Raw genomic sequence first — 20,780 nt, 5'->3', positions numbered from 1 at the left:
TTCCTCCTTAGAGCAAGTTACTTTCTAAAATAAAATCTTTTATCAATTTGGAAGATAGACTAAATAGTAGTTCCAGAATTAGTTTATTTTTCAAAAACTGCTTACATGAAAATGTTTTAAGAGTAAAAATAATGTAATAATTTCCTTTGGTAGCTGCTTTGCGTTGGTAGCTTACTTTTGTCTATAGTTGGAAACATTTCTGGAATCTTTTTGAGATAGCGTCCCCTCAGCTATTCCGTTGCACTGGCCATAATGTCATTGGCATTCTTGAAACTTTTTCCCTTCAGAGATCTTTCAAGCAAGAAACAAGTCTTAGTAGAATCAGCTAAGAGTAAAGTTAAGGAATTAGTTAAGGCCAAGTCAGGAGAGTATAATGGATGCTCCAGAGTTATTACTTTGTGTCATGTCAGATACTCTTTGTCAACCATAGATCAATGTACTCCTATGTTGTCATGCAAAAAAAAAAACAAATTCTTCATGGATTACAGAACATCAGCTATTATCCACCAGCCATTTTGCATATTTGTGTAACAGGTGCTTGTTATCTATTTATTTTGTTCATAAAGTCAGAATGTATTGAAAAATGTTATTATACAATGAACTAGTAAAAACTTAGTGATACCCAAAAGAAAACAATTTATGAGCTTAAGCTGGCTTTCAGGAACAAAATTATGGAGGTTATACAAAAGTAGTATAAACATTTCCAAAGTGGTCGAACTTCAGTGATGATCAGTGGCACTGGTTGGTGTCAACGAGCTGAAATTCAAATGTCAATTATGATATGCAGAGTTTTATAGTGGAAAATCATTTACTGACCATTGAGAAATTGCAGATTAGATAAGGGTTAACTGTATTTCCCAACTTATGATTTTAATGAACTATTTGGTCATGCACAGAATAGATGCAAAATTTATACCAAAGCTGATTTTACTTGAACAGAAAGGATTCATTATGATGTTGTACAGGGCAGTCTGAAGTGGACAACACGATCCCAATTTACCATAGTGATAACAATTGATAAATCTTTGGTGTATAGATACAATCCAGAAACCAAAGTAGAGTTGTCACAATGGAGGTCTCTAACACTCCTTATGCTGAAGAAAGCAAGAATAGTGAGAAAAATTGGATTAGGCTGACTATTTGAGTTGTGTGTTTGTGCACCAGGAGGAAAACCTTCAACAAACAATACTATCTGGAGGTTCTGTACCATTTTTGTAATGCAATTTGATGTAAGAGGCGAGACATGTAATATGACAGCAGTTGCATCATTATAACATATCCATCTTTTTGTCAGTTCTAATTCAGAATTTGTTGATCAAACATCAAATTCTGCAGGTTTATCAGGCTCCTTACTCAATAGAGATTGCTTTTTGTGATTTCTGGTTGTTTTCCAAGCTAAATGATCATTGTGTGACCACCAGGATGACATATTAACAAATGTGACTTTATTCACACCTGGTAGCTATTACAAAAAATGTTTCCACCAATAGAAAGACTGCTACTTAGGACTGGAAGCTACTTAGCTGATGTTTTTTTAAGGACTATGGTAAGATGCTTTTGAACAAACCTTGTGTTGCAATGTACAGTTCATTACAACAAAATAATATAAAAATAAATAATCATTCATATTTTTAACTGATCTCTAATGGCATTAATGGTGCTATCTCATTTTTGAAACGCTCATTTTAAATGTATTAATTAACACCTTAGCCTCCAGTTTAACCCTTGGATAGGAAATAGAACTCTGAATAGTTTCACAGGTTGAGTTTTGTGGTCACTATGTTCCAGTAAAGAAATTGCTATAGGCTAAGATTAAAACCGGCGATTACATAAATAATCTCAGAGTTTTTATTTCTAGGTTACTACGCCTAGTCGGGCTAGCTCATAGAGCTTAAAGATCTCATTGTCCTTAAAAACTAAATCTAACTAAGGTGCAGCGAGTCCTTAATCAAGCACCCATAGGATCTTGTTAAATAAACTTTTAATAAATCCCGCAGTTGCGATAGAACTTGCTGCGGACTAAATAATCCAGTTGGCCCATCGTCATTTTTACTAATTCTAGAAAATTAATTTTGATTAAAAGAGTGAAAAGGAATTTTGATAGCTGTGATCAGATATTGATATGGCGAAGTACGATTTCAAGAGACGACCGACGGGCGATGTCATTTTAACTATCGCTGGGGAAGGATACCCAACGTCTGCAGGTGTTCTGTAGTAAAGTCTGGTACCGCTTCCCTGCTGCCGATCATGATCAGAACCACTTCACAGCGATAGCCATGTTAGTTAAGAACCCGGGATGCCTCGGGGAGGATAGTTCGGTATTTTAAGACTTTCTCCTCTGCAGCTGCATGCAACGAAGCCTCCTTCTGAAACCGGACAATTACATTAACCACAAAGAGACCAGAACCGTTTTTCAAGAAAATATCCAAGCTCAAGCAATCTCCGCTCCCGCCAGCTCCAGGTTCAGCAGGGTTGTGAAACGTCTGTTCCACAGCCAGCACATTCCCCTTCGGAGAAGTCAAGGCATTGATGAGAAGTTGTTTTATCTCGTCTTGCCTTTGTATGTACTTTGCTTTGCTAGTCACACAGCTGCCCAAGACATGACTCAGAGTCTGAATGACGTCGTCGCATTTTCTGCAATTTATAACACTTTCAGGCCCAAGGGCCCGTCCGCAAGTGACTCTGGTTCCGAGCATGTCCGACCTTAGTTTTAAGGCATTTATGAATCGGGAATCCATGAGGAAGACCCTCTTCATAAAAACAGGAGTTTCCTGATCTATTATTCTTGAAGTATGTGATGCTTTTGCCCATCGCTGGTAGGCGCCCCCATCGATCGACCTCCTTTGATTTAAATTTAAGCTTCAGCCGATCAGTCACCAGCTGAAGAAGGCCAGGAAATAACTAATTTTGTTAATTCATTCCAGAGCTTATTTTCGCCCCGGAAACTAAATTGTAGTGCTAGTTTTATGGATCAGTTGTTAGTAGCGTGCTTCTGAAAAGAATGAATTTGTAGCCTACGTTTACTGTTTGGTGGTAGATAGTATAACCGGCATTTGTGGGCTTTACCCTGAGTCTGGTGCATCAGGAATTTTGTTAACTTAGTTCTTATGTGGATGCATTTATTTTAATTCTCCAAATAAAATAAAAAAAGAGTTTGAAATAGTAACTCTTACTAATGTGTGGAGGAGGTTTTATTTAAAGACATTTTTTCATGGTTTTCATATACATCATTTGTCAGTTGTGTTACAGGTTGTGCTGTTGTTAAAGGTTGCCATTTTAAAGTTGTTAGAGAAAATCCTTTATTGTGCAGTTTAACTAAACAAATATTTTTTCATAAACACAAAAAATCATAATTTGTTTAAAAAACAATTTTGTCTATACAATAAGTAAATTGTAAAAAATGGTTAAAATATATTAATAAGAAAGTGTTAAAATATATTTTAAAGCAAACACTTGATTGTTTTATTCTTTAGTTACATGTACATGAAGATATGAGAGCAAAATTTTGTTGTGAAACTTGTGGAATGATATTTGAACAACAAGCTGATTTGAAAGAGCATAAAGTAACTAAACAGCATACTTTTACATTGCTTGATTCTAAGTATGTATTAAGCAACACTGATAACAATAAAGAAAAGTAAGTAAATATTTATTGTAGTTAAGATTCAGTTAGTAAATTTTAGTTAAGTATAATTAACTTTCCTCATTGTGCAAACTCCATTAGCATCTGGTAGATTTATTGAAAACCTTTTACGTACAATCATACAGATCTTGTGTGATGCATGTTTGTCAATTTAATTTTGAAATTTTCTTGCTACCATCTCTATTGACTTTTAATATTTTATTGAAAGTATTCAGATAAGAAAAAAAGTTTTGCATAAATTAATCTTTTTTAAGGCAAAAGTCTGTACATGGAAGCAGACATGATTCAAAACAGTAACATTGTATAGAGAACATTTAGAACTTCAGTAGTTAAAGCCTTGTGTACTGTGCATTCTGCTAGCAAAATTTGTCTGCTCACCAGCAGTGTGTTAACTTTGCTTGTTTTGAAATATGAATGTTTATACTGGCATATATATTTTCTGAATTTTTTTGTTGCGAGTTTTCAGTATCATATATATATATATATATATATATATATTTTTTTTTTGTTTCCAACCTTTTTACCATTTTATTTATTTTTATCACTGATGGCTCCTGTATTAGAATATATCATTCAAAACAAGCTATTTATTACTTTTTTTTCTATAACTGGCTCACTCTATTTTGCTGATAACTTCAAGTATTAATCACTTATTTTATAATATTGGTAAAATGTCAGTAGTGGTCTTGAACATTCTCTGCAATCAGTTTTCCATTTAATTTTTTTCATTACTGTAATTTTACCATAAAATATGGAAGAAAAAGTAAAGTTCTTTTGTTTGAGTATCTTTAACTAGTAAACTTCTAGAGTCTACTAGTTACTGTAACTAGTAGTAACTTGTAAGAAACTTTTAAAAATATTTTTAAAATTTGCCATTTGTACTGCCTGATAACTGATAAGTTATTTTCCTTGCCGAATTAACAATCTGTATTGATTGCAGTAAATCAATCAGTATTGATTGATCAGTAAATGATTGCTTTATTTTAATCATTTAAAAGAATTATAAGCAATTTGCAATTCCAATTTGCTGAAGAGCAATTTGGCTCTTCTTAAAAATGAAAAACTGGAGCGCTTGTTTTGATAAGCTGTGTAAGAAAATCTGTAAAATGATAAAAGCTATTAGAACAGTTTTAAAATACTATTTATTATGTAATTAGTATAAAAAATTATATTTTACACCAGACCAAACAATGTAAAGAAGCTGGCACCTTGTTTTAACCTAAAGATGCACAAAGTTAAAAATCCATGTTTGTGAATAATACTTTTTCTCTGCGGCTCTTATCACATTTTTATTTACAAATATTATTTCTTCCAGGTCATAATTGTTTTTAAAATGACTTGTTATATTTTTTTTACTTTTTACTTTTTTAAAAACTTGGTCAGTATATCAGTTTTGGTCTTACTATTACAGAGAATAAGCCAATTCTTTGTGCTACTTTGTTTCCATGTCCCACACAAAATAAAATGAAATATATTAGTTGTGTTATGTTTGCCAATTAATTAAAAATTTGACAGATCATTATGAAATTAAAATCAAAGGGGGTTTTATTTTATTTCCCAAATAATTTCTGTTGAACTCTGCAAATTATTTTATTTCTGAAATTAATCATCAATAAACTAATTAACCTTTTCATTTACATGAACTTAATTTTAAATTAAACCCATGATGAATTGTGCAAAACTATTAAAATATTATTTTTAAATTAGATAGGTACAGCTAATGAAGTCTCATTGTCTTCACTTAGTTTATAAATCCTAGAAGTTGACTTTTAAGTTAGTACATGAAAAACCTCTGGTTTTTAAGTTAGTACATGGTATCAGAGTCATAATTCAGTTACGGGTAAGTGTATTATGATAGGTTTATAAAAATTGTGTTGATTATTGAGATGTCTGGATTGTTTGATTTTGGGTTATTTATTAGTAATTCTAATGTTGTTATAAATTAATGTAATTTTTTCCCTTCTATTAATAATACCTGTATATTGGTACATATTTAACACTTCTTCCCTTCTTTAGTAATATTGCTATTTATAACTTAACATCACATATTTAAGAATTAAAAAATACAAATATACAAAATATGAATTTTTAAGTAAGTACAATTTTGATATATGTTCGCTGTCGCAAGGCTGTCTCTGTTTCACATGTATGTACTAACTACATACATTGGCTTGCTACAGGTGCCATTATGTGATTCATAGTATTTGTTTATAGTGTTCTGTGTGCGTTTGAAATGCCTATGACTACAGACAGTGCCGCTGATTGTGAAATAAGTGTTGTAATTTGTCTTTTAAATGTATGAGTACGAAAGGGGCTGAAATTCATCAACAGATTATGAGGATAATGCTGTGCCCTATGGAATGGTGAAAAAGTGGGTTAGGTTATTAAAGAGGGCCGGACAAATGTACACAATGTGGCACGTAGTGAGTGACTGTCTATTGTTGTTTCTTATGACTTTATGTAGAGAGTTAATGAAAAGTCCGTCACAGTTGTGTTGGTTTACAACTTCATTACTACATAATAAATATCCTTTAATTTCACGAAGAGTTCTCTATGAAATTGTGTCTGTACATTTTAATTATCGGAAGTTGTGCTCAAGCTGGATACAAAAAATGCTGACTGATTTGCACAAAAACAATGTTCAGCCACTACTTTGAATTTTCTTTCAAGATACAGCAATGAAGGCAACCTGTTTTTAAGCCAAATTGTTACTGGTAACAAGACACTGATGACTTGCATTACATCGGAATCAACAAAATCGGAATTTCAAACAAACAATGTCAGCCTGGAAAGTCAGCCACAATGTCAGCTTATGCACTGTGTTTTGGGATAGATGGGGCCGTTGCTTGTTGATTTCTTTGCCTACGGGTGAAACGATAAATGCCGAGACATATTTTGGGGTGATATGCTCAGAACAGGTTTCATGTTACTTCATGACATTGCTCTGCCACACATTGCTGATTGCATCCAAGATCTTATCTTGTTATTTGGCTGGAAACAAATCAATCACCCACTGTATAGTCCTGAACTGGCACCCAGTGACTATCACTTGTAACTGCATTTAAAGCAGCGACTTGGCTGTTATTGCCACACAACAATAGTGATCTCAAAACAGCTGTGCAGCAATGGCTATCTTCTTCGGCAGCAGATTTCTGTGAAGCTGGAATGCAGAGGCTAATTATACAATAAAAGTACCTTAACATAGGTAGAAATTATGTAGAATTGAAGATTAAGATCCAGGCTTTCAGGTGAATATAAATTTTTTCCAAAAAGATTTGATTGACATTTTTTATATCAAAACTGTACTTAAAGAACTAGCCTCAAATATTCAAACTTTTATTTCAAGTTGTATATTTTGACAAACTGATTCTTTTATGTTAGTACTTAAAATAAATCTTATGTTATAAAATTAATTTTTATTTATTTACCAAATATTACATTATTATTATTATTATTATTGTTTTAAATTTACTTGAAATAGTATTTTTTTTAATTTAATGTTATAAATCATTCCATATATTTAAACTAATACATAATTATAAAATATTCTAAAATAAAAATAAATATTTTAAACTAAAGTAGTAAGGGTAAACAAGTCACACTTTGTGGAAAAAAAAATCTGATTAATCTTTTTTATCATTGTGTAAAAAAAAAATTCAATATTGGTAAGGGGAAAGTTTATGAAGCAGTTAGATGATTTTTAATTTGAAAAAAAATTTAGCATATATCCAATTTAAATAAATCTGCCTTGGTGAATGTATGCTATAAAATTTACATTCACGATTACATTTATAATTCCATAATGTACTTATCAGCTTTATATATTTCCATTTTTATTTCATTATTTGTGACGCTGAACAAATTTCAGCGAGTTAGATTATTCATCTGCTTGTATAATTTTATTACTGGATGTCATTAGAAAGAATTAATTTTTTTAGTTACAGATACTTGAATTTATTTATATGTGGTATGAGAATGTATATTAAGTGTGAATTTCTTTACACATATAGATTATCATTTTTACGCATTTTTTAATCATGTTACTGTTTTAATTGCAAAAATGTTATAGTATAGGAGTTATGTTTGTGGAGCAGTTATTTACCTTTCTTATTTTTTTCCCAATTTGGCAACTACAGGCCATTTTACAATCTTTTTAGCCATATTCTATTGATTTCTCTTTTTCCAGCATTTTTTCATCATTTCACTTGACTTTTTGTATTGCTTTCTCTTTTTCCAATATTTCTTCATCATTTTCAGTGTGACTTCTTGTTGTAGATTCCCTTAGTTAGTCCTGTAAACTTTGTCCAATTTTCCCAATTCTTTCATGTATTACAATTTTGTTTGGATAATTTTGTATACATTTAAATTTTTTTGATTCTGGAATTTTCTGAAGTTTGAGATTGAAGAATTTTGTGCATTCTTTATATTTGTCATGAATTTTATCTTTTCTGTGTAGATTAGTAATCAGTTTTTCCACTTTTTCTTGTACAAGATAAGTAATTTGAATTTCTGCCAATGTGGTGATTAGGGATCATCCACAAAAGCTAAGCAGTTAATTTTGATTCGGTTTGTTTTTGTTCCTAGAATTTTGAGATAGATTTCTAATTTATCTAATTAAAGATTATAAAGTCTACCTTTTTTTAAACAGTCTTCAAAAGAGTCTGTCTTCTTGTCTGATTGGTTTTGATCAGAAATGGTTTATGTATTTTGCCCATGAACTTGAATTAACAAATTATATAATATAATTTTCATTTTTTACATGAAATATAAACCACCAAAACATAATAATTAGATAAGTTAAACTTACCATATTAATTTCCAATAAAAAATTTTCACAGCTCCCACACCTTAAGTTGGTATTGAATTCTATAACTACATGAAAAAAACTATACAAAACAGAAAAAAAATCTCAACAAATTGACAAATTATGTTTTGTTTATAAAAACAATTATATACAAGGGTAAATCAAATATAAACGGGATTTTATTTAAAAAAAAAAAATGATATATTGAAAAATAAAAGGCGAATATAATTTATTTTTCTACATATTTTCTTGCTTTAGAAATACATTATTCCCAGCGAGAAGGAAGGTTTTTATCACAGTATCGTAGAATGAAGCTGTTGCGTGAGGAGCAGATTGCACATGAATCCCTCCACGCCTTCATCATCTTTAAATGAGTTGCCCAACTTGAGTTTTTATAAGCGCCCCAAACAAATGAAAATCACAGGGTGATAGGTCTGGGCTGTAGGGAAGATGTTCTTCTAGTTTTGAGACCGTTAAAGCTGCAGTATGGGGCCTGGCATTGTCATGGAGGAGAATGGCCTCTCAAATCAATGGGTTGTTTGTCTTTTGCGACGACATGCAGCCCTCACCTCGTTCAACAGCTTGCAGTAGTAAGCAGTATTGATTGTTCATCACTCATGCAAAAGAATTGTTGAGCAAAATGCCTCACTGGTCGAAAAAAACGGTTGAAAGATCCTTATCAGCTGAGTCTTGGCTTTCACTGGGGCTTCCTTCCCTTTTCTCCGCCACTTCATACTAGCTTGTTTTGACTGGGTAGTGTAGTGATGGACTCACGTTTTGTTGCAGGTGACGATCTGATTCAAAAATGCATCACTTTCATTCTCAAACCTTGCTGTAAGCCTCTGACAGACCTCCAAACGTCACATCTTCTGATCTGCGATCAAACGGTGAGGGATCCATCTGGCGCACACTTTACAGAACTGTAAATTGTTTTTGATGATCGCTTGACAGCTCCCATAACTTATTCCTACCTGTTCTGCAATTCTACCTGTTCTCACCCTGTAGGGTTAGGTCCAAAGTCTTAATTAATTTAATTTAATCTTATAATTTAATTTCATTAAATTATATTAAAAAAAAATTAATACCTTTATGGATATTATCCAACTTAAGGAGGTTTTTTACAGTATAGGACAGCCATATGCCAATTGTATTTGCCCGATGCATAGCAGGTGATAAAAAACTTCTGCTCCAATGAGAGCATCAACCTTGTTAGGCTGGTAGAAGAATGGGTCAGTTAAGAATATTTTAGGCGGAATAAACAATTTTGAAGTATCAATTTTTGAACTAGGTAGCATTTGAGTAATTTTAGAAAGAACTATAAAGTCTAACCTGAGTTTCAGAGTTAGAGAATTTTAACTTTATTGTAGTAGTAAAAGTGAATTTGCGTTTGTACTGACGTTATTGAACTCGCTAACGTGAGCTTTTATATGCAATCGAGGAGTTTTAGCTTTTGGTAGAGCGCTTCTGTTATAATGTTAATAGATGAGCCAGGTTCAAGCAACACTCATAATTGTATAAGGAGTACCAGAAATATCTAATATTTCAACCAGGGCGGTAGCTAAAATAACTTGAGATAAATTATAGTTTTTGATTTGAGAAGTACATGAAACTGATGTAGGAATTGTATGTGATTTTTCTTGAATATTATCTTGTGGATTATGTAATAGAGTGCTATGATTCTTAGAAGATAATTTACAATGGCTAGTAACCTTACATTTCTTAACCTTATGCCCTTGTATTAAGACAATCCAGACACAATTTTAATTTCATCACATAACTGTTTCGTATTTGAGGAGAATTTTATAAAATTCTGCACAGTAAAGATTGTATGTGTTTGCTTACATATTGGGCAATTATCTTGTTTTGTTTCATCTTTTTGGTGAAAAAATGAACGGAATTGTGTGTTTTGTTAACTAAGCGACTACATTTGAATTCTGATTTTGAATTCTGATTCTGAATTTTGGTTGAGCAAGACTATTTTTTCCTTGTCAAGTAGAAGTAACAGCCTCTGTCTGTGCTCTTTTATTAAGAAATTCTAGAAACTTTGCAAAGGTAGCAACACTATCAGGAGGAGCATGAATTTGCCATTCCTTTACTGAATTATGATCTAATTTAGTTGTTAACAGGTAAACTAACACAGTATCCCAAGTATCAGTGGACTGTTTTAAAGATTTTAATGCTCTAATGTGAATGTTGGTTTCATCGATCATTTTCCTAACGCAAAACTTGATTAGTTGTCTAACTTAGGATTTTCAAATAATGCCTTAATATGATGCTCAACAATGCGCCTTTCATTTTGAAATCGCATAGTGAGTAAATCCCATGCACTTTTATAGTCAAATCAATTGAATCAATTAATTGAGCGACGCTTCTCCCTTTCACTAATAGCCGTAAATAATAAAGTTTATGGACCTCGTCAGTATCTGGGTTTTTCTCAACAGCTGTAAATAATTCTTTAAAGCTGATCCAGTCTTCGTATTTTCCAAAGAAGTTGGGAGCATTCATCTGAGGGAGTTTAACCCTAACAGAATGCGATAATTCTGACGTAGGCGTTTCTTGTTTAATGCAAATAAGAGAGAACTACTGTGTTGAATTAAGCAACTGCTCCGCCCGGGCGACGGTCTCAAAAAATGAGTTTTCGAATTCCATACGTTCATTAAAGTTTTTTTGTTTCAAGCTGTGGAGTGGAGTCTAAAATTTCGATTTCATCCTGTATTTTGTTGAATTCTTCCCATGTTTCTTCAAACTTACCTAATCGTAATTGCAACTGAACGATATTTTGAGTTTCACCAGGTGTACATGAATTAAGAAAGTTCTTAAATCTAGTTGATTTGAATTTTATAAGCCCTCGCTTGAAGATTAATGTTTTCAAATCCATGATTTAAGGAAGGTTACTAAGGAAGGTTTTTATATTTATGACAAGTAATTATAGATAAGGCGAACCACTCACATGACTATTATCGCACGCAATACACGCAAAACTGCGCGCTCACGGCGCCGGTTGTCTGTCTCTGATGCGTCACGTCATCTAAGAATCATTCACTATTCCACTTGTAATGTTTCAACGTTTTATCATAATGTTAATAATGCTTAATGCTTTATCGTTATGTATCATACGCACAAATATTTTTTACAAAATGTTCTTATGCAAAGGATGAATTTAGCACCAAATGATGCAATAATTTAACACCATTAAGACAAAATGTATTCCTTTTTTCTGTTTCATGAACACGCGTTGACTACAGTACGCACATCTTAAAAAGCTTTAAAAGTCCTTAATATCCGGCCCGGAGGACCAAAATGTAGGGTTAGTTCCCAAGTCTTAGATTGAATTAACACAATGAAATTATATTAAAAAAACTGACTTTATTCTTCATAAACCACACGAATGAACTGATTACAAACTGAATTTAGGCTGTCTTCTGACTGAATAAATGTGTAAACACTGAAAATAACTATGTATAAAATGTATAAAGCATGTCTAGCGGACTGTAAAAATGCATGCTATCTCGTCGACACCCAGTACACAAATGCCTCGAATGGTAAGCTTTTCTCACTTCAGAGCAAGGCAAACACAAGTATGTAGGCGGGTAATACAAAATGCGTTAGGAACGCAACCCACCCGTTGATCGTCTTCAAGAATGTCGAAAGCGCGTATGTTTTCGTCTGTAATGCTGGTCCGAGGACGGCGATCGTGTTCCTGATTTTTCACTCGTTCTCGTCCGTTCTTTATGCCAGGCAAGCACACGATTCCTTGACAATGTTTGGTCCCCGAACTTTGCAGTCAATCTCCGGAAAATTGATTTCCGTCGCTTGAACTCTTTCACGAGCAAAAATTTTGTGATGATGCGTCTCGTTATATATAGTTTATTTAAATTAATCATTTTATGGTCCATAATTCCTATGTCAGTATGTTAAATTTTAACTATGTTTTTTTTCAGCCAATCCAAGTACAGATGAAAGAAACATTCTTAGTTTTTTTTTTTTTTACTTTGCTTTAGAGCGTTTTCGGGCATAAGCCCATCCTCAGTAATGTTTTTTGGTTTATCTTCATTTACATTTACACATACGTATAACTACCATTCAACATGTTTACACTTTGGTTACTTTTTATAACTTTGGTTATTGAGTAAAATATAAGAAAATTTAAACATTTAAGTTGAACATACATTTGTTCAATCAAAAATTAAAAAACTACTAAAATTATAATTAAAATATTTTAGTAAATTTTTTTTTTTAATTTGAAGCTCAAAACCTTGATATTGGTGTAAACATGTTACGTTATGATATCAAACATGATGATGAATCATGTCAAAGATGTATATTTAAAAAGTGCGAGTAATAATATCGAAAAAGAGTGGTGTGGTTGTTGTTATTATTATATGCAGATTTTGAATCGTTTATCTTTCAAAATGATTATGCAAATCCTAAACTGTCCACTAGTTAAACAAGAACAGACACTCATAAACCGTCTGGATATTGTTATGTTATAATAAATTGAAGAGGATGTGTTGTAGGAACAAAATTGTACAGAGTTCAAACATATAATGATAAGATGGTTGAAAAGTTTCTTGGTGATTTATGTGAAAAATAAGAGTGTTTTGATAAGGAGTTATCAAAAGGAATGTACTTAACTATGACCGCAGAAGATGAAGGATTTAAAAAAGAGACTAAATATATGTTATATGTGGCGATATGTTTGTCAACGAGAAATCTGTAAGACAACATTCTCATACTAGTGGTAAATTTATAGGAGCCGCACATGAAAATTGCAATTTGAATTGTAAATTTGTATTATATATACCAGTTGTATTTCATAATTTGCGGGATTACGATTCACATCGCATCGTATTGGCGATGAACGAATTTAAAGGTAAATTTGAAGTTTGTTGTTTCGCAAACAATAGTGAAAAATGTATAACACTCAAGAATGAAATGTCGTATCGATTAAAAGATTCATAACAATTTCTTATCTTATAGTCTTGATGAATGGTGCAAAGTTTATTTGATGCTATTAACTAACATTTAAAGAAATAAAGACGTCATTGTTTAAAACAACAGACTCACAGTTTCGAAACGATATACTAAAAAATCGTGATGGAAACAATAAGAGCCGTGTTGAACCTGTTACTTATACAAAAATGCGTTTATCCATTTACATACATTAGATCGGCGTCTGTTTTGGATGAAACAACTACCGCCCATCGAAGCGTTTTTGATGATTTAAAGAGAAAACACATCTCTGAATCGGATTATAATCACGCGCAAAACGTTTGGAATCGTTTTAAAATTAACATGCTCTGTGAATACCACTATTTCTATATGAAATTGGACGTCATGCTGTTGTCTGATGTATTTGAGTGTTTTAGTAAAAAAATGATGTTAATAAACAATTTAGATCTATATCATTATATATCTGCTGCGCATTTATCATTGTTTTGCCGCCTTCAAGGCAACGAAAGTGCAATTAAAACTCGTTACAGATCCTGATATGTATTTTTTTTTTGAAAAAGGTACTCGCGGCGGCGTATCGATGATTTCCAATCGTTACGCTATTGCAAACGATCCGATTCACGATGAAATTTATGGTAAAAAAATAAACCGACAAAAATAACCGAATATTATGATGTTAGATCTCTTTATGGGCGATGTATGATGGAACCGTTAGCTGTAAGACGGATTCAGATGGGTAATGAAAACGAAATTGAATATTTGGTATGCAGTCTAAAGGATGTGAAAGATGATGCAGAGACGGGTTATATTTTAAAACTTGAGCTATCATATCCTAAATACTTTCACGAGTTGCATAGAGAATATCCACTTGCGCCAGAGAAAAAATCCATTCCCAATACTATGGTTTCTCCGTTTCGTAACTATGAAAAACTGTGTAGCTTGTAAAAAATTACTATGTTGTTTGGTCGATAAATAAAAGTACGTTCTACATTATAAAACGTTAAAATTGTATCTTCAACAACGTTTGGTGTTGCTGAAAATACATAGAGCCGTCTGTTTTAATCAATATCCATGGTTGAAATATTATATTAAGAAAAATTTCCATTCGTAGTGTCGTACAAAAGATGAGATAGAAAAAATGTTTATAATGTATTTATGAACAGTGTATATGGAAAAACTATTGAAATTGTAAGAAAACGAATCGGTATGCGTTTGATCAATGACAAATCAAATTTAAAAAATTAAACGCGTGTCCAAGAGTAAAACATCATTATATTTACGGAAAGGATGTGGTTGGAATATCAGTGTTGAAGAAAAATATATACTAATCAAACCCATATATGTGGATTTAACAGTAACGTATTTGGAAAAATTAATCGTGTACGATTATCATTTCAATCATTTTTTACCTAGGTACGGTTATGAAAACATAAAACTTTTTAATGACAGATACAGTTTGTTATTATACACAAAGATGAACATTTTGACCAATCCTGGGAGGTTGATATAAAAGTTTTAGTTTAAAAAGATCGAAATGTTTACGCATCGAGTAAATGCTATGTAGGTCTTTTAAAAGATTAAATGAAGAGGGAACCAATCTTATGAATTTGTGGGGTTGAGAGCTAAAAAGTATTCCTTACTTTGGGGAAGAAATGAATATGGTTTAAAACAAAAAAGACAGCCAAGGGAATTAAAAACGGTTCTCGTATATTTATAAAGATCGTAGTTTGATCACAAACTATACAAAGATGTTTGTTTAATAGAAATTTTCATATTCCACATCAAAATCATTACGTAGTTTTAATCATCAAATTTACTTACGTTTTACCGGGGATAGGATTTTCAGTAACACAAGATGGCCAATATGACAAAAAATCATAGTGGGTAGGCTTTTCGTTGACGACCGAAGGCAATGATATAAAAAACATGATTGTTTGATGTATCTGATCCAGTTGACGAAAATGATGCGTTGAATTTTAAAAGGGTTAAATAAATGTTTAACGAATACGCAAACACTGTGAAAGGTTTGTAGGTTTAAAAAGATCAAATCGGGCGGTGTTAGACTGTGATTTAACCATTCAAACTTACAGAATGAAAAACTGAAGGTGGCAAACGAAACTGTAAAGTTCTTTAAAACTAAGAGTATAGATGATGAGTTTAATGGTCTTGTTACAGAAGATCTTTTGAAAGATACCATCACGAACATGTAGAAAATATAGAGTAGGAGATTAAATCTGTGGTTGCAGAAATGATTCGCAAAAACGAAAAGACGAAATTAAAAGTACTTTATCAAACAGTATATTATAGTTCAACCGGTTTAGTATAATTAAATGCGAAATCTGTTTTTTCGATAATTTATTATATTTTTTTGATTTATCTGAAATATTTTGGGGGTGGGAAACCCCAGTACCTAAATTAAGATACGTTGAACAATATTGTTCGACATATTGACGTTAAGCATTTCTGTTTATTGTTAAAAAAATTGTTTTATTTGAAATATTTTGGTCACTCGAATCTGAGTGAGTAAACTTAGTCATTAAATAATCATTAACCCTGATAATCTTGTCAATAAATTGTAATGAAAAAGTTAAGTTATTCCGTCGACCCGAATTTGGGCTGATGAAAAAAGCCGACGTGCGAATATGCGCTTCGGCTTCTTACTAGTTAAAAGCCGCGGCTCGAATCTGAGCTTCAGCTATTTGCTAGTTAAAAGCCAGTCCTTGGGATCCCTGGAATGCATTTTTTTTACATATAGATAGGTAAAGAAAATAAGAAGAAAGGAGCGGTATTATCGGTTCTATAATCAATAAAACGGTAGATTTATTACCGTTTGAAGCAAATTTGCTGGGTTACATTATTGTCCCGATACGAAATTAGATAAGAGTTTGAAACATTGTGATAAAGGTATAAATAAATTGGACGAGGCTTGTAAACTGCACGATATAGCTTATTCGAAATATTCAGACAATAAAACCAGACCTCATGCTGATAAAGCACTTGCTAAAAGAGCTTGGCCGCAATCGCACCCGACAGCATTTTGACTGAAAGAGCAGTTACTTACGCAGTAACTAACGCGATGAAACTAAAATCTAAATTTGGTGGTAGATTGAAATTAAGGAAAGGTGGCAGCGGTACTGCTAAGAAAATTAGTAGAAAATACCGAAACGGGCTTTATACGATCATTAGTTGATTGAGTAAGCAAAACAGTTGAAAATTCAACATTTTAGAGGTGTTTTTACGTTGGACGCTTTAACGAAGAAGATTAGAAAAAATGAACGCCCTATAAGTTGATTTAGACGCTTCAAACGGTCGCGATACGCATTGGGTTTTGTTTAAAATATACATTAAAAATGTAGACTATTTTGATAGTATTTAACTATTTTTGACAGTGATTAAAAAATCATTTTGTCTTCCAATCGATCTTTCCGATGGTAAATACGAGTTGGGTTTAAAATGGTTGATGACGGCTATTCAAAACGTTGAAGAGAATAAAAACAATAAATTGAGTTTCGCGTTCGATAACCCCTCCTACACCCCTCCTACACGGTTGATGAGTATTTCGGTGGAGAATTTAATGTAAAGTACAATTATAATAGATGTAGCCGACGACGATGTAATTTGCAGCCGATTATGTTCAGAATTTTTATGCGAATAAGTTATATGCTAATTTTTTTGCCCTAAATAGGTATGTCGTGTCTATTATCAATCGATGGTAATGGTTCAGTGATTAAAAAATCATTTTGTCTTACAATCGATCTTTCCGATGGTAAATACGAGTTGGGTTTAAAATGGTTGATGACGGCTATTCAAAACGTTGAAGAGAATAAAAACAATAAATTGAGTTTCGCGTTCGATAAAGATGTCAAAAAAGATGAAAATTATTATGAGATGATTAAAAGACATTACATAAACATACCGACCGGTAGTTTTGAGAGTGAAAATATTACTGTAATATATACAGGGCGAAATGAGAAAAATTAAAAAAATCCTTGAAGGCGAACAGCAATACATTATAGACTGAAATTAAAAACACTGTATGGATAGATTTTTTCATGAATTTTGTAGTATCGGCAGTCTATTGGGTTACGGATAAAGAATTCTCAAACCAAATTTAACACACTATTTATAAAAATGAAAAGCAAGATTATATTTTGAATGATTTACCGTTAAGTGTAGGTCCGGGTGATATGATTGAAGAATATCCACCTTATATTGACTTTATAGCCGTAAATGTGAGAGAAATTTATGATTTAGTGATACAGTTGACTGACGAAATTATATATTAAATCATATGCGGTGAACGAGTTAGAATGTCGTTAGTATTGACACAATGTAAATAAACTATTGTAAATGAATTTTTATTTTGCTGTAAATAGATAAAAATGTATTTTATATTTGTAAGTGATGATGGGGTTTTCTGTTAAAAAAAACATTACAAATTGACCGAAGAAAGCATTAAACAGTTAAGATCTCCAGGATTTGAAATTGATGGTGGATGGAAATTAAAACCAATACATTACTGAAATGAAAAATTAAAATGCTTTTGTATAGATTACATAATGAATTATTTAACGTTCAAAAAGTCGCGCTTTTGTTCGAGACGTTAATATATTAACAATACCACAAGAATTAACCACTTAATCTTGAAAAAGATATTAGAATACAAATACATCAATTGGATGTGTACACTGTTCCAGGCGAAAGTTTTCTGCTTGTTTCTGGAAAGCTTGTAGGTGAAAACGGGAAAAAATCAACAACTTGAGAATTAGTTAATTTTGCGGGTGCATTTTTATTCGATGAGGTACAGTATAATATTAGCACGCAAGAAGTAGCCAGGACAAGAAATGTAGGTATTACAATGATTATGAAAAATGTTCTTTCAATCAAAAATTCTTTAATTTCATCATGTGAAAGAGCTGGATGGGTTAAGAGTAACAATAAAATAGATATGGATGATGGTAATTTTACTTAATGGTATACTATTATCAATGTTGTTGGGTTTCGCTGAAGACTATAAAGAATAATTATAAACAATAGACAAGAATTAGTGTTGAGACGTCGTAGTGACTATTTGAACGCAATACGTGCTACAGTTTCAGATCATAAATCTAAACTAGAATTAACAGAAATCGTATGGTTGTACCGTAATTAAAAACATCGCCGGAATATCAATTGGACTTGGTTAAATTGAGAGACAAAAATAAAGAGGTGCGTATGACGTTTAAAAATTGGGAACTTATGAAAATTCAGCAGTTCCTCAAAAAAATTCTTTGATATAATTCTTTGAACGTGACAACATAGTCACAATTAGATAAATTGCTATACGTTATACGTTTTCAAATTGATAAGAAAGATAAAGCTACGAAAGACGCGTCGGAATTTGATTCATGTATTGATTAAAGTATATATATATTAAAAGTATAATTCAGATCAATATCCGTATGAAGATTTACAGCGGAATCGTATGAATATATAATATGTTTATAGTTTGAAAAATTATGTTATAAAAATATTGACTCTACGTTCACATTTTCAGATTATAAAAATAAATATCCTTTATATGTGATTGGTTGTTCGCGACAAAATGAATCTATAAAAATAGGTGTTATTGATTTGAAAATTAAAGTTGAAACCGAAGAGAATTTCAACAGTCGCGTATTGTTTATTAATATACGAAAAATATAGTTGCGTACTCACCATTAATCGGTAATGCGAACAACCTAACGTTGAAAAATCAAAGGTCATATCTTGCTTTTATTTGTATGAATAACCAGCCTATTTAAAGATAAGCGCGTTGTTTTTTTAAGTTTTTTTTTCATTCTTTAATGTAAACGATATGTAATTGAAGTTTTATTTAATGTAATGAGAAAAAACCACCGTGAAAAAAATATGTTTGCATTCAACCGTCATTTTGATTGTTCGTTCTTATATTTATTTTTAGGGACACCTAAAATTCACTCTTTTACCGTGTAAATTCAACCGCAAACACACATTCATCACTAAAATCGTTCAACAGCTAAAAAAATAAAATAAAGAACCAACAGTCAAAGTCATTTTAATTGATTCAAACGTTATGGTTGAATGTAAACATTTTATACTACTTAGGGCGGATGAGATAAGACGGTGATATGTTTTGTGGCGTAATAACGTTAAAACTGTTGCCATGTGTGCCGGGGCATTGTCGTGCATGAAAGTTTAACTAGCCGGATTCGATGAATGCGACGTGTTAGGCGTTTCATTGCTTCCAGATAGAATTTAGAATTTATGGTTTAACCAGTTGGGGCAAATTCATGATGTATCAGGCCCTTTTAGTCGAAGAATGCAATGAACATCGTTTCAACCGATTTTTGCTGTCTGACTTCTTTCGCCGATCTTGGTGCTCCAGGACTCAACGAAGCAGCGGATTGACGCTTTGTTTGCGGATCATACATGAAGCACCAGCTTTCATCCCCGGTTACAATTGTTGGCAAAAAATTCGCGTTGTTATCGGCAGTTTCAACGAAGTCCTGAGCGCAAGAAAGATGCATCTGTTTTTGTTCTTTGGTCAAGAAATGTGGAATGAAGCGAGAGCACATCTTTCGGCGGTCCATTTTTTGATATAATTGTACGTACCACGTCTTTACCTATGTTTAGCTCTTTTGTTACGGCCCGAAGGGTAAGATGAGATTGTTCGAAAAATAGCACGAGCACTTTCGCAATAGCACGAGCACTTTTCGTCGTGAGCAGTAGTTGGTGGCTTCCGGCTTCGTTCATCGTCATCCAAAGACTTTATACCGTCTTTAAACCGCATCCACCACATGTATGTTGTAGTAAGAGATGCGGCTTCATTACCAAATGCTTGCTGTATTATAGAATAATTTTCAACAAAAGATTTTTGAAGTAGAACACAAAATTTTATCGCGCTACTCTGTTCCATGTCGTGAGCTCGCACAAGGTCGCATGAGCACAACGAACGCGGCTGAATATAACTCGAGACTGAGGTGATGAAATTTTGTACACACACTCGTCAGACATCGTACTGCATATTTCCTTGGTTATCGGAGTGATGGCGCTATTTGTATTGACTACAGAAATTCAGTTCAGGAACTATATACACCTACTGTGCATATATTTTTTTGTCTTCAGTCATTTGACTGGTTTGATGCCCCTCTCCCAAGATTCCCTATCTGGTGCCAGTTATTTCATTTTGGTATATCCCCTACATCCTACATCCCTAACAATTTGTTTTACATATTACAAACATTGCCTGCCTGGACAATTTTTCCCTTCTACCTGTCCCTCCAATATTAAAGCGACTATTCCAGGATTCCTTAATATGTGGCTCTTCTTTTAACTATATTTTTCCAAATGCTTCTTTCTTCATCAGAATGAAAGAAACGT

At 32.5% G+C, this 20,780-nt stretch overlaps 1 protein-coding gene across 3 annotated transcripts in view; it reads left to right on the top strand.

The window, feature by feature from the left end:
* Positions 1 to 20,780, top strand: part of LOC142331130 (uncharacterized) — a 108,194-nt gene that overhangs the window by 66,653 nt on the left and 20,761 nt on the right. For all 3 annotated transcript variants that reach the window (XM_075376840.1, XM_075376822.1, XM_075376831.1), the window contains one exon: positions 3,474 to 3,637. In XM_075376840.1, coding sequence (XP_075232955.1) covers positions 3,474 to 3,637 — 164 coding nt within the window. The remainder of the gene's footprint in view (positions 1 to 3,473; positions 3,638 to 20,780) is intronic.

Source organism: Lycorma delicatula, chromosome 1 (assembly GCF_047948215.1).
Source record: "Lycorma delicatula isolate Av1 chromosome 1, ASM4794821v1, whole genome shotgun sequence".
Classification (NCBI taxonomy): Eukaryota; Metazoa; Arthropoda; class Insecta; order Hemiptera; family Fulgoridae; genus Lycorma; species Lycorma delicatula.
The sequence above is the reverse complement of the archived record's forward strand: the minus strand, read 5'-3'. Positions and strand labels throughout refer to the sequence as shown.